Genomic DNA, 15,554 nt, shown 5'->3' with positions numbered 1-15,554 from the left:
CAGGTTGGAAATTTGAGTACCGGCAGGTTCCTTTGAGCAAATGGCATAGATCAGGGGTGTCAAACTCATTTATTATAAGGGCATAAATGAGACCTTGTCGGGCCAGGCCATTTGTGTCATAAATTGTAATGCCAGGCTGTGCATATATAAACTTTATAAAGGACACACAGACAAAACACAATTAAAGATGTTTAAAAAACTTAAAACATGCTTAAAAGATTAGCACTCTTGCAATATTTTTATTTAGCAATTTCCAATAACTGACATCTCTTGCTCTGAATCATTGCATCAAAATCTGGAGACAATGTCTGTGCTATAGAAATCTTGAGCATGATGTTTAGGAGTTGTTCAGGTGTATATCTGTAAGTACGAACCGAGTTTTGATTGACTGATATTCATTACAGAAATCTCAAAGTCAGTGCTTTGAGCCTAAGACCCAGGGGAAAACATGAAATGGCTGGACATTGTGAGCTTTTGTGCATAAGTTGTGAGCCGCCCTGAGCCATTTTATGGGAAGGGCGGGGTATAAGTTATAGAATAAATAAATAAATAAATAAATAAATAAATAAGTTGCTTCATGTGCTGGTCAGCCAATGGAGAAAATAGAGGCTTTGCTCTGTAGCTCCTGTGCAATGGCAAGCCTGGCAAAGCAAGCTGTGATGCAGAAGGAAGCAAGAGAGAGAGAGAAGGAAGCGGACAACAGTGAGGTGCTCGCAGGCCTGATAGGAGCCCTCCAGGGGCCTGATCCATCCCTCAGACCACACGTTTGACACCCCTGGTTTAGATGTTGGCACCAGTGTTCCCTCTAAGGTGAGTCGGCGTGAGCTAGCTCACAGATTTTTAGCCTCCAGCTCACACATTTTTGTCTTAGCTCAGGAAGGAGGACCCCAGAGCTCAATAATTTATGCAGTAGCTCACAACCTTTAATACCAGTAGCTCACAAAGTAGAATATTTGCTCACAAGACTCTGCAGCTTAGAGGGAGCATTGGTTGGCACCCCACTCGGGCACCGAACAAGTCATGTTGTTGCTTGAATGTTCAGCTTTTGGTTAAAAAAAAAAAAAAAGGAACAAACCATCCAAACCAGCTCTGCCCTTTTGCTCGAGGAGACGTGAAGAAAAGCCACAGGTGGGATTCTATGGAATTGCTTCATTATGCAAAGCGAACCTGCTCCTGCCTTCCAGCCTTCTGGCCAATGAGCACTGGGATGATGGATGAGAACAAAGCTCTTAATTTGAAAGTTTATTTTATTAATATTTAAATAGAGTCAACAGAACAAGTAATGTGTGTTTATGTTCTGGCTGTTCTGCCTCGATCTGCACCCATCCGCCACTTTGGCCTTCTGGCCACCCAACTGCTGAGAGGCAGCTAAAGCATAAAGCAAAGACTCCAGGAAGTGGGCATGGATGGGGGAGAAGGGGAAGGAGGCAGTGAGAGAAGCCTGTTTGTGTGGGGAGCTCAAGGGCACACTGATTAAAGCTTCCCAAATCCTGTTCGCACTGTCATGACATTTTAGAAAACCATCTGCTATATTTCCAGGGAAGCATTTCTCCTTGTAAACATGGGTTATAGGCCTCAACAGACCTGGAATGTAATCTTCAAGTTTCTCTTTAAGTCTGATTTTAAAGATTTTTTTTTTATAAAAGGTTTCACAAATGCAACGTAGGAGCCTTTTGTTCAGATCATTGGATATACTCTGCAGAATGAGTGTGGCATTTGCTAGGGTCTTTCTTCTAGCCAGTTTGGTGCAGTGGAGAGCGAGTGTGGTGTAGTGGTTAAGAGCGGCGGACTCTAATACGGGAGAACCGGGTTTGATTCTCCACTCCTCCTCATGCAGCCATCTGGGTGACATTGAGTCAATCACAGTTCTTTCAGAGCTGTTCTCTCAAGAGCAGTTCTCTCAGAGCTTTCTCAGCCCCATCTGCCTCAGAGGGTGTCTGCTGTGGGCAGCGGGAGGGAAGGAGATTGTAAGCTGCTCTGAGACTCCGAGTGAAGGGTGGGATATACATCCAACTCTTTTTCTTCTCCTCCTCCTCCTTCTCCGGCATTGTTATTTATGTGTTTCTCCCATTTTTATCCCCATTTGCCTCTAAGACTCAAATGGCAGCATACATCATTCTCCTCTCCTCTTCTTGTGTTTCAAACAATTTTAATAGTAACATATAGTAATAAATTTCAATTTCTTACATCATTAATAATTACTTTTTTTATCTATCCCATATATTACTTTCTACCCACCCCTCCCCCCGTTACTTGACCCCCACTGGTGTTATATACTTAAAATCTTAATATTAAAGGTACCCTTAATTAATAAGAACCAAAATTAATATCCTCCTTCCTCTTATACTTAGTCATTATCAAAAATTATCCAATGTCCTTTTATTTTCCACTCTTTTTCTACATATCTTCTGAACTTTTTCCACTCCATCTTAAATACTTCTAAATCATAGTCTCTTAAGGTTCTTGTTAACTTGTCCATTTCACTCCATGTCATAACTTTTATAATCCAATCCCATTTCTCTGGTATTTTTTCTTGCTTTCACAACTGCGCATACAATGTCCTAGCAGCTGAAAGCAAGTACCAGATTAAAGTTCTATCTTCTTTTGGAAATTTTTCCATTTGTAATCCCAACAGAAGTCTCTGCAACTTTGTTAAATTCGTATCCCAAGATCTTAGAAATCTCTTGTTGAATCATCTGCCAATACTTTTTCGCTCTTTCACAAGTCCACCACATATGGTAGAAAGAACCTTCATGTTTTTCACATTTCCAACATCTATCTGGCATCTTATTGTTCATCTTTGCCAACTTTTTAGGAGTCATATACCATCTGTACATCATCTTAAAACAATTTTCTTTAATACTCTGACACGTTGAGAGTTTCATAGAGTTCTTCCACAAATATTCCCATGTGTCCATCTGTATTCTTTATTTACATTAATTGCCCACTTAATCATTTGAGATTTCACTACTTCATCTTCCGTAGGCCATTTTAAAAGTAACTTATAGATTTTCGAAATTAATTTTTCATTATCTCCAAGCAGAACTTTTTCCATTTCTGTTTGTTCTCGTCTTATTCCTTCAGTTTTAACATCGCTTTCCACCAAACTTTTTATTTGTTGCATTTGAAACCAATCAAACTTATTATTCAACTCTTCAGCAGTTTTCAATTCTATTTTACCACTTTGTATTTTTAGTAATTGATTATATGACATCCCTTTTTCCTCTCCTGTCTCAGCTGTTATTCTTATTACTTCTGCTGGCACTATCCATAGTGGTTTTCTCTCATTGCCATATTTCTTGTACTTCATCCAAATATTTAGTAGATTATTTCTTATATAATGGTGAGAAAAAAAACCATCCAACTTTTTCTTTCCATAGTACATATAAGCATGCCAGCCAAATTTATTTCCATGACCTTCCAACATTAAAAGTTTTTTATTCAACAGTGTCACCCAATCTTTTATTGGGTAGTTGAAATCCTCCTCTTTCTTTAGCATCTGTTAAAACTTTCATTTTAATCCTTGTTTTTTCCCCAGCCCATACAAATTCTGAAATCTTTCTTTGCCATTTATTAAATTGTTTACTGTCTTTCAAAATCGGAATAGTTTGAAACAAATACATTATTCTCGGCAAAATGTTCATCTTAATTGCAGCTATTCTACCAAGCAATGACAAATTAAGCTTGTTCCATTTTATCATATCTTCGTCCACTTTATGCCATAACTTTTCATAATTGTTTTTAAACAGATCAATATTCTTCATTGTTATTTCCACGCCCAAATATTTTACTTTAGGGGTAACTTCACATCCCTTTAATCTCTGTAATTCCTTTTGTTTACTTACTTGCATATTTTTACACAAAATTTTTGACTTTTCTTTATTAACATAAAGTCCCGCCAATTTTCCAAAATCTTGTATTTTGGCTAACAACAAAGGTGTTACTTGCATAGGATTTTCATTTATAAACATTAAGAACATAAGAACATAAGAGAAGCCATGTTAGATCAGGCCAATGGCCCATCCAGTCCAACACTCTGTGTCACACAGTGGCAAAAAAATTTATATATATATATAAATTTATATATATATATATATAATTTATATACATATATATGTATATATATATGTATGTATGTGTATATATATGTATATATACACACACACACTGTGGCTAATAGCCACTGATGGACCTCTGCTCCATATTTTTATCTAAACCCCTCTTGAAGCTGGCTATGCTTGTAGCTGCCACCACCTCCTGTGGCAGTGAATTCCACATGTTAATCACCCTTTGGGTGAAGAAGTACTTCCTTTTATCCGTTTTAACCTGTCTGCTCAGCAATTTCATCGAATGCCCACGAGTTCTTGTATGGTGAGAAAGGGAGAAAAGTACTTCTTTCTCTACTTTCTCCATCCCATGCATTATCTTGTAAACCTCTATCATGTCACCCCGCAGTCGACGTTTCTCCAAGCTAAAGAGTCCCAAGTGTTTCAACCTTTCTTCATAGGGAAAGTGTTCCAGCCCTTTAATCATTCTAGTTGCCCTTTTCTGGACTTTTTCCAATGCTATAATATCCTTTTTGAGGTGCGGCGACCTGCACACAGTACTCCAAATGAGACCGCACCATCAATTTATACAGGGGCATTATGATACTGGCTGATTTGTTTTCAATTCCCTTCCTAATAATTCTCAGCAAAGCATTGGCCTTTTTTATTGCAAACGCACACTGTCTTGCCATTTTCAGTGAATTATCTACCACATAAGAACATAAGAGAAGCCATGTTGGATCAGGCCAACGGCCCACCAAGTCCAACACTCTGTGTCACACAGTGGCAAAGAATTTTATATACACACATACACTGTGGCTAATAGCCACTGATGGACCTGTGCTCCATATTTTTATCTAAACCCTTCTTGAAGGTGGCTATACTTGTGGCCGCCACCACCTCCTGTGGCAGTGAATTCCACATGTTAATCACCCTTTGGGTGAAGAAGTACTTCCTTTTATCCGTTTTAACCTGTCTGCTCAGCAATTTCATCGAATGCCCACGAGTTCTTGTATGGTGAGAAAGGGAGAAAAGTACTTCTTTCTCTACTTTCTCCATCCCATGCATTATCTTGTAAACCTCTATCATGTCACCCCGCAGTCGACGTTTCTCCAAGCTAAAGAGTCCCAAGTGTTTCAACCTTTCTTCATAGGGAAAGTGCTCCAGCCCTTTAATCATTCTAGTTGCCCTTCTCTGGACTTTCTCCAATGCTATAATATCCTTTTTCAGGTGCGGCGACCAGAACTGCACACAGTACTCCAAATGAGACCGCACCATCGATTTATACAGGGGCATTATGACCCCAAGATCTCTCTCATGGTCAGTCTCTGCCAGTTCACACCCCATCAACTTGTATTTGTAGCTGGGATTCTTGGCCCCAATGTGCATTACTTTGCACTTGGCCACATTGAACCGCATCTGCCACATTGACACCCACTCACCCAGCCTCAACAGATCCCTTTGGAGTTCCTCACAATCCTCTCTGGTTCTCACCACCCTGAACAATTTAGTGTCATCCGCAAACTTGGCCACTTCACTGCTCACTCCCAACTCTAAAACATTTATGAACAAGTTAAAGAGCATGGGACCCAGTACCGAGCCCTGCGGTACCCCACTGCTTACCGTCCTTCACTGCGAAGACTGCCCATTTATACTCACTCTCTGCTTCCTATTACTCAGCCAGTTTTTGATCCACAAGAGGACCTGTCCTTTTACTCCATGACTCTCAAGCTTTCTAAGGAGTCTTTGATGAGGAACTTTCTCAAAAGCTTTCTGGAAGTCAAGGTAAACAACATCTATCGGGTCTCCTTTGTCCACATGTTTGTTCACCCCCTCAAAGAAATGTAACAGGTTAGTGAGGCAAGATCTTCCCTTACAGAACCCATGCTGAGTCTTCCCCAATAACCCGTGTTCATCAATGTGCCTACTCATTCTGTCCTTGATAATGCTTTCTACCAACTTTCCCGGTATTGAAGTCAGACTGACTGGCCTGTAATTTCCCGGATCTCCTCTGGAACCCTTTTTAAAGATGGGGGTGACATTTGCTACCTTCCAGTCCTCAGGAACGGAGGCAGATTATATCATCTGCAAGTGCTCTATATTTATAGGAAAATCCTTTAATTCTTGTTTCTTCAATTTCTTCATCATCTTGTATTTGCAGCAATAAGATTTCAAAAGTCATTATAAACAACAATGGTGAAAGCGGACAACCTTGCCTTGTACCTTTGCTGATTGTCATTTCTTCTGTAAGATCTGCATTTATACATAACCTTGCACGTTGTTCAGCATAAATTGCTTTTATCATTCTTATAAAATTTTCCCCCAACTTTATTTTCTCCATTACTGCAAACATAAAGTCCCAATTCAAATTATCAACAGCTTTCTCTGCGTCCGCAAAGAATAATGCAACTTCCTTCTCTGGATGTCTTTCATAGTATTCTACAATATTTACAACAGTTCTAATATTGTCTCTTATTTGCCTTTTAGGGAGAAAACCTGCTTGGTCTTCCTTTATAAAGTTTATTAGATATTGTTTAAGTCGTTCTGCTAAGATTCTTGTGTATAACTTATAATCATTGTTTAATAATGAGATTGGTCTATAGTTCTTTACATTAGTGATATCTCTATCTTCCTTTGGAATCAACGAAATTACTGCTTCCTTCCATGTATTTGGTATTTTCCCATTTATTCTTATCACATTCATTAATTTTTGAAGTTTTGGTATTAATTCTTCTTTAAACGTTTTAAAATTTTTTGCCATAAATCCATCTGGTCCAGGTGCCTTTCCAATTTTCATTGCATTAATCACTACTTCAATTTCTATTTTTTCAATTGGATCATTCAAAACTTTTTCCATATAATCAGTTAAGGGTGCTATTTTAATCTTCTGCAAAAACGCTTCCATCTTTTCCTTCTTTACTTTAACACCTTTAAATAGTTTAGCATAATATTTAAAAAATTCTCTCTTTATTCCTTCTTGATCTACCATCTCTCTTCCATCAGCCACAATTGTATTAATAATTTTACTTTCTCTCTTTTTCTTCAATTGCCAGGCCAAATATTTTCCAGGTTTATTTGCTCTCCTCTCCTCTTCTTTATCCTCACAACAACCCTGAAAAGTAGGTTAAGCTGAGAGAGAATGCCTGGTCTGAGGTCACCCAGTGAATTTCATGTCTGAAGTGTGCAACCGAGCACAGGATTTGCAGATCCAAGTCTGTCAATCTAACCACTATACCACACTTGCTCCGTACACTGATTCCAGCTGAAGCTGGAGTTTCTTCTGTGTGACCCATCTTTCTGCTTATCGATGTCCTGAGTGCGATGCTGAAACCTAAAAAATTGACATTGATCGATACGTTGTGTCTCTGGATACTCTGTTCCAGAAACCTGCGTTTAGTGCTCAGCCATGGGCATGGTTTACAGTAAATGGTACCTCCCAAAGAACTAATTTCAGATGGAGACGGGGAGGTTTGGATATATATATATGTCTCCCCACTTCCATTATTGTTAGAGTGGAAAATGCTGTCAAATCAAAGCTGGCAACCCCGTAGGGTTTTCAAGGCAAGAGATGTTCAGAGGCAGTTTGCCATTGCCTGCCTCTGCGTAGCCACCCTGGATTTCCTTGGAGGTCTCCCATCCAAGTACTAACTAAGGCTGACCCTGCTTAGCTTCCGAGTTCTGGTGAGACTGGGCTAGCCCAGGCCATCCAAGTCAGAGAAGAGACAAACAGGAGTGGTTGGCTGTTGTCTGCCTTTGACTTCCTTGGAGGTCTCCCACTGAAGCACTAACCAAGGCTGACCCTGCTTAGCTCCTGAGATCTGGTGAGATTGGGCTAGCCCGGGCCATCCAAGTCAGAAGAGAGACAAATAGGGGTAGCTGGCCGTTGTCTGCCTCTGTGTAGCAGCCCTGATCTTCCATGGTGGTCTCCCAACCAAGTACTAACCATGGCCGACTCTGCTTAGCTTTTAAGATCTGATGAAATCGGGCTAGCCTTGGCTTCTAATTATAGTGCTCTTTAATGAATTACCCCTGCTGTCACAGCATTGACCCCACCCTCCAAGGATTTCCTGGTGCCCGTTGGCTTCTTCTCCAAAGCAATGAGCCAGTCCGGGCTTTCTTCCACCTCGCTGAGCAGGAGGTGCTTTAGAAGAACCCAAAAGGCATCACCGTTGGGTCCTGTTTGGAAACAGCTTCCTCTTCCCCAGCAGCATGCCTGGTTTGCAACCTCCAAGCATCTTTGGGATCGGCCCAGCACCCCATGGCAGCCATTTTGTGATGGTACCCAAGTTCCATTACCAAAGTTCCAGGAGGGCCCACAGGCATAACAAGACTGAGGACCCCGAATTGAGGATGGGTTGGAAAAAAACGGTGGATGGATGGAATCATGTTGATACAATTGGCAAAATAAATTTGTAGCTAGGTGGTTCCTTGTGATTCAGCACCTTGGAGATAACAAAACCATCCTTGCAAATTGGAGTCACCCGGATTGATTAAATTTTTAAGTCTGCGAGGCAATATAGTAGAAGCTTCATAAGATCTACACCCTGGTAAAATCTTGATTAGATATTTGGGGTCGGATAAACATGGAGCAAAAGGTCTATCAGTGGCTATTAGCCACAGGGTATTGATGGAACTCTGTCTGGGGCAGTGATGCTCTGTATTCTTGGTGCTTGGGGAGGCAACAGAGGAAGGGCTTCTGGTGTCCTGGCCCCACTGGTGGACCTCCTGATGGCACCTGGTTTTTTTGGCCCCTGTGTGACACAGCACGTTGGACTGGATGAGCCATTGGCCTGATCCAACATGGCTTCTCTAATGTTCTTATGTCTAATTGTTGTCAATAACACTGTACCCCTTCTATGATCTGTACTGTTTATATTTATGAAGTTGATTGTACTTTATATATGGTTATTTGTATGTGCTTTAAACATTTAATAAAATAATTAAAGGGGGTGGGGAAAGACTGAGAACCCTTGACTTACATTTTGACCAATCTACCTCCCCCACTCCCACAGCTACCAAAGCAGAGAGGTTCCTTACCAGCTTGCATGAAGTGGAACAGTGACTCTGCGCTGCTTTTCCGAGCCGCATCCCCTGCAAAAGAATTGTGAATGCATTTGTGTGTTTGGGGGGGGGGGGGTCAGCAGGTAAAGCTTAGGGGGGGTTGCAGTTGCAAACATTGGCTCAATTCAGACTTCCTACCAAAGAGTGAAGGAAGGCAGCTTAGTTAAGGGGAGGGGAGCACACCACTCAACAGAAGAATGGTACGGTATCTGAATGGCTGCAAATGTACCCTTAATGGGCCGTAATTGCTGGAAAATGGCTCTCTCCAACTGTTTATCAGTGCCTGAAGGAGGTCACCTCAAGTGAAAAAAAAAGGGGACAGAAGCCAGTGAAGAGAGAGCACTGCAGATTCTTGCAGGGAGAGGGAGAGGGAAGCAGAGAGCCTTAGCTGGGAACGGGCTGATGCTTTGCAAAGGTTTAGGATTGCCCTCTTTTCTGAAGATCTGAAGTGGGGGAGAAGTTCTGCTGCCCTCTTGGCTAAGCTTGCTATGTTTTTACTTATCAGTCCAATAACTAGTTTTTCTCTTTCTTCCCCTCCTATTAAAATTCAGATTGTAAGTTCCTTGGGGCAATGGTCTTGGCATTCACTTGTTTTATGTTCCAAGCCATCCTATCTTTTATATGGCACTACAGATAAAGAAGATTACTAATAACTATGATAGCAAGGTGTTCTACAGAATGTAGGGCAATACCAGGGGCAGTCCAAGCTTATTGATTGGGTGATGAGCTATGTCAAAGGGGAAACTTTCCAACACTGTCTCCATGTACAATGGAAAGAAACTCTTTCTGTGTTGGAAGTGGAGGACTATGTGCTGTCTCCTGCCTCAGAGATGGCACCAGAGATTTAGATAGCTAGAAGGGGTCAGGAACATAAAGGATGTCCTTTCCTTCCTGCTATCTGATACTATCCCTTTGAAGTAGAATGCTATCCTTAGGGACAAGACTTTCTTCCTCACAGACAGACAGACAGAGCAGCCTCCATCTTTGGCACCATGGATGCAGGACATGCATTCTCCATCTGCATCCATCACAGCTAGTTAGATTAGGTTCTATTTCTATCTCTCAGTCTATACTATCTACAACGTAGTTCCCTGAATAAAGGACTCTTGTTAATTTGAAACTGAGAAGTGACTCTGTGTAACTCCGTTGCTTTGCTAGCACTCACAATACCAAGACGCATCTGCTACGTATAAGCCTAGTGCACTCTGCTGCATGACAGAGATTCCACACTAGTGAATCTATACCACACCAGTGAATCTAACATCTTAGGGGCTAACATTGTATGACCGCAGGACATACCTTTGGGCTTGGAGTGCCTGGCAGGAGGCGGCAAGTATTTCAGGGCAGAACGGCATTTGGGATCTGCAAAGCAACAGCGACAGGGTTATCAGGAATAAGTAGGGGATGGCAAAACAACTACAGTGGCTATCGGGTGGACTATGCTGTTCAGCTAGCAGCGAAAACAGCAATGGCACCACACTGCTCCTGGGTCCCTGCCACTTATGTCTGAGTCAGACGAGGGCCTCAATTCCTTAAGATGGCTAATAGCTTCCCAGAGAAGAAGAAGATGATATTGGATTTATACCCCACCCTCCACTTTGAATCTCAGAGTGGCTTACAATCTCCTTTACTTTCCTCCCCCACAAGAGACACCCTGTGAGGTAGGTGGGGCTGGGAGAGCTCTCACAGCAGCTGCCCTTTCAAAGACTAACTCCTGTGAGAGCTATGGCTGACCCAAGACCATTCCAGCAGGTGCATGCGAATGAGCGGGGAATCAAACCCAGTTCCCACAGATAACGGAAGATTGGTATCACTTACCGTGAAGCTTCCTTCTCGGTGGACTGGCAGTGGGTCGGTCCGACTACTGGGTATAGGCTCCTCCTCCTCGTCACAGGGTCGGGTGCTCCAATCGATCCGGAGGGGGAGTGGCCTATACCACCCAGGACGCGCCAGTTGTATCCAAGCCGCATCCCCCTAATAATAAAAATTTTCACCACCTCCCCATTCACGTACAGAAACGAATAAATGAGAAGATTAGTTTATCACAGTTCAACACACCATACAAAATGGCAGATTGAAAGAAAAAGTCATTGTCAAGCAAAGCAAAGGTAATATCCTCCCCGCAGGGAAAGCACCATTGCTCCAGAATCCATCTCCAAAACCCAGGAAGCCGCTCAACTTCAACGGGCGGGCCGGACCGACCCACTGCCAGTCCACCGAGAAGGAAGCTTCACGGTAAGTGATACCAATCTTCCGTTCTCCGGTGGTCTGGACAGTGGGTCGGTCCGACTACTGGGACGTAACAAAGCTGAACATCCCCGGGCGGGACCGGCTTCCCTGTTTAGAGTGCGTGCTGCAGCACACGCCTCCCAAAGGCCGCCTCCGCTGAAGCCCATTTATCCACCTTAATAGTGTCTGGTAAAGGTATGTACCGATTTCCAAGTCGCTGCCTTACACACAGCTTCTAAGGACAGAAAAGACCGGTACACAGCTGATGTTGCAGCACCCCTTAGAGAATGGGCCGTGATCCCATCTGGAGGGGTTTGACCTTGGGCCTTGTAAGCCAAAACAATGCACTCCCGTAGCCACCTGCTAAGGGAGGAAGTGGAGACCTGTCGTCCCTGCGACTTCTTGCTAAACGAAACAAACAATGCATCAGACTTCCTCCAGTCTTTTGTGCGATTAATGTAAAAACTAAGTGCCCTCCTAACATCTAAACAGTGCAGCTCCCTTTCCTTGGGAGACTGGGGATTGGGACAAAAATTTGGAAGAACCAACTCCTGGGACCTATGAAAAACAGAATTAACTTTAGGAATGAAAGATGGGTCTGGTCTCAGTACCACCTTTTCATTATGGAAAACACAAAGCTCCTTGTCAACCGACAGGGCCCTTAATTCAGACACTCTCCGTGCTGTAGTGATACCCACTAGAAAAATTGTTTTTAGAGTCAGTTCCTTCAGTCCACAGGAAGCCATAGGTTCGAAGGGACACCCACACAAGGCATTCAGTACTATATTCAACTTCCACGAGGGGAATCTATGTACCTGTGGGGGCTTAAGGAGAGCAACACCCTTTAGGAACCGTTTAATATGCGGATGCGCTGACAAGGATTTACGCCCCCGCACCCCCTGTATAGACGATATGGCCGCCACCTGATGCCGTAGCGTGCTGGTAGAAAGCCCCTTGTCTGCCCCTTCCTGAAGAAAACCTAGAATACCATTTACCTTCACCTTCATCGGATCCCACCCCCGTAAGGTAGACCACGAAGCAAAAACCTTCCAGGTGGTATTGTATATCCTATTAGTGGAACACTTACGCTATGCCAACATAGTGTCCACCACTCTGGTGCTATAACCTAGTTCCTTGAGCTGCAACCGCTCAGCCTCCAAACTGTCAATTGCAACATGTCTGGTTGAGGGTGAGACATGTTGCCCTGTGTCAGAAGGTCGTCCTTCCCCGGCAGCCGCCAAGGAGGCTGAATAGACAACCTCAGAAGCTCCTGGAACCATGACCATCTCGGCCAGAAGGGGGCCACCAACACCATCTCCGCCCTTAGTTCCACCACCCTCTGTAACACCCTGGGTAATAGAGGAAGGGGCGGGAAGGCATACACTAGTCCCGTCGGCCATGCAGCGCTGAGGGCATCGGTTCCTTCTGCCCTTGTGTCTCTGACCTTGGCAAAGAACCTGTCCACTTGACAATTTTCTGCCGTGGCACACAAGTCCACCGACACTGGTCAGTACCTGTCCACTATTAGACTGAAGGTGTCCCTGTGTAACCTCCATTCTGTTTGGTCCAGCCAGCGTCTGCTGAGCCAATCCGCTAGCCGATTGTCCTTCCCTGGAACATGCACCGCTTTGATTGACAGGAGATTGACTTCGGCCCACTCGAAGAGAACCTTCGCCTCGGCATGAAGGGATTTCACCTTGGTTCCTCCCTGTCGATTTACATATGCTTTGGCGGTTGAGTTGTCCGTTTTCAGCAGGACATGGTGACCCCTCAGAACTGCCTGCAACCCTTGCAACCCTAACCGGATCGCCCTGAGTTCCAGGAAGTTGATACTGCACTTCATCTCGTGAGGCTCCCACTGACCCTGGATCATTTGATCCTGTGAGTGAGCCCCCCAACCCCATAAACTGGCATCTGTAGTAATGCAAACCCTCTGAGGTTCGCGAAGCGGGTAACCTGGACTGAAAAGACCCGGGTTCAACCACCACTGTAACTGGGACGTCACCTCTAACGGTAATGTCACCAGTTTGGGAATTTTGTTCCCTATAATCTCCTGAAAAGGCCGCAGAAAAAATTGTGGGGAACGAGTGTGGAATCTGGCCCAAGACAGTAGATCCTGAAAGGATACCATCATCCTTAAGACTTGTGCTAACTTCATGACTGACACCTTCGGTTGCTGTAACACCCCTTGCAGAAGGAGGCACAACTTCTCCCGTCTCTCTGGGGTTAAGAAGACTCTGTCCACCTTTGTATCTATTTCCACTCCCAGATGCACTAGCCTCTGAGAGGGAAGAAGATTGCTCTTCTCTAGGTTCACCACGAAGCCGTGAGAGCGCAACATGGTCACTGTCTGCTGCATGCCCTTCAGGCATTGCTGGTGGGACCCTGCCTTCACCAGAATGTCGTCCAGGTAAGGAAATAGGGCCACACCCTGCAATCTCAGCTCCGCCACCAGGGTCACCAGAATTTTTGTGAATACCCAGGGCGAAGACTTCAGACCAAACGGCTGTCTCCATCTTGAAATGTCTTGTCAGGATGAACTTGTTGAGCCATTTCAGATCCAGGATGGTTCTGAACTCCCCGCTCTTTTTTGGAACTAAAAATATCACCGAATAGACCCCCAAACCCTGTTGAAGTACCGGGACGGCCTCCACTGCCCCTATATTCACCAAGTGCTGAATGGCCGACAACATTGCTCTGTGAGTAGATAAATCTTTTTTCCGGGGAACCCCTCGAAAATGGTTGGGGGGAAGAGAGTGGAATTCCAAGGCGTAACCTTGTTCCACTACTTCTAAAACCCACTTGTCCTGGATTGACTGGTTCCAGATGTCTGTGAAAAGGGAAAGACGACCCCCTATTTTGTTTGTCGGCTGGTGAGAGGCATAGTCACTGGGATCCTCCTTTCTTGGAGGGATTTTTGGAACCCTGATCTGACTTCCCAGAATAGTATGGTTTGGGATCACGCCCCTTCTGCTGCCACTTCCCTCTGAAGGGACGAAAGGGACCTGGTCTGGATGGTTTCTTCGAATCTCGAAAGGAAGGAAAGGACTTCCTCTGTTTCGACTCTTTACTCTTGGAAGGTAAAACCTTCTTTTTATCCTTGTTCTCAATGAGGTATCTATCTAGACCCTCCCCGAACAACAAGGTTCCTTTAAAAGGCACCGCTGCCACCCTGGCCTGGGCTGCAGTGTCTACCTCCCAATTACGCAACCAAATGTTGCGTCTGGCAGCTACCCCACATGCCATGGCTCTGGCCGCCAGTTGCATGGTGTCTAATGAACTATCTGCCACGAAGGCAGCGGATAAAGCAATCTTTTTTTTTTTTTTTTTTTGCTCGTCCTTGAACTTCTTAGGAACTCCACTGTCTGCTGCTGCCAAGTTATTAGACCACGTGCACATTGCTCTGGCAAACAATGAAGACGTAGTGGCTGCCTTGATGGCCCAAGATGTCGCTTCAAACTCTTTGCGTAAAGCTTGCTCAATCCTCCTATCGCATGGATCTCTGGGTAAACCATCTGCGTCCATAGGAAGGACCGAATTGGAAATCAGGCTAGTTACAGGGTCATCCACTGTTGGTAACTTTAATCTCTTAGTAACCTGTAGAATAAGAGAATAAAGTTTGGAGAGAATCTGTTGGTTTGCTTTAGGCTTAGTCGGACGTTCCCATTCCTCCTTGACCAGGGCAAAAAAGGCCGCAGGCAAAGGAACCCCTGTCTGAGCGCTGCTCAATTTTGGCATCATCTCCCCTGAACCTGTGGGGAGATCAGGATCCAACTCCTCATTTTCTTTAGGAGTGGGTACAAAGTTGAGGGTCCTCAGTACTTTGGGAAGCAATTTTGAATAGTATTCAGAAGGAAAGAGCCTAGATTGAACAGTGTCAGTCTGCTCCTCCTCGTCTGACAGTGCACCCTCCTCCTTATCTGACTGCTCAGTCTTCTGATTCCTCAGCTGAGCTCAGGAGGGGGGAGTCCAAACCCAAAGGAGGCTTGATCTTAGAGCGTCCTTCCATAGTGCCACTGGGACTAGTATCTCTGCCCCTTTTCCTTCCATCCTTCCTTTTTGGCTGTAGGGAAGCAGGGGAGTCCAGCTGCTGACAAAGGTCCTGTCCCAACTCTTTTAGCAGCTCTTTCTTAAGCCAAAGGACTAAATTTGACTTGGCATGCTCTCCTGTGAGGTCAGGATTCTGAGCCTCCTGTTGAGGAGTCAGAGCCCCTGACA

The 15,554-nt window shown here is 44.2% G+C and overlaps 1 protein-coding gene across 1 annotated transcript in view; it reads right to left on the bottom strand.

The window, feature by feature from the left end:
- The window catches only part of LOC132588594 (dynein axonemal assembly factor 8-like), a 97,804-nt gene that overhangs the window by 58,154 nt on the left and 24,096 nt on the right, over positions 1-15,554 (bottom strand). Inside the window, exon 7 of the mRNA XM_060261026.1 lies at positions 10,407-10,469. Within this exon, the coding sequence (XP_060117009.1) occupies positions 10,407-10,469 (63 nt within the window). The remainder of the gene's footprint in view (positions 1-10,406; positions 10,470-15,554) is intronic.

The sequence above is a fragment of the Heteronotia binoei genome, chromosome 20, assembly GCF_032191835.1.
Source record: "Heteronotia binoei isolate CCM8104 ecotype False Entrance Well chromosome 20, APGP_CSIRO_Hbin_v1, whole genome shotgun sequence".
Classification (NCBI taxonomy): domain Eukaryota; kingdom Metazoa; phylum Chordata; class Lepidosauria; order Squamata; family Gekkonidae; genus Heteronotia; species Heteronotia binoei.
Note: the sequence above shows the minus strand (reverse complement) of the source record. Positions and strands in the feature narration are given on the sequence as shown.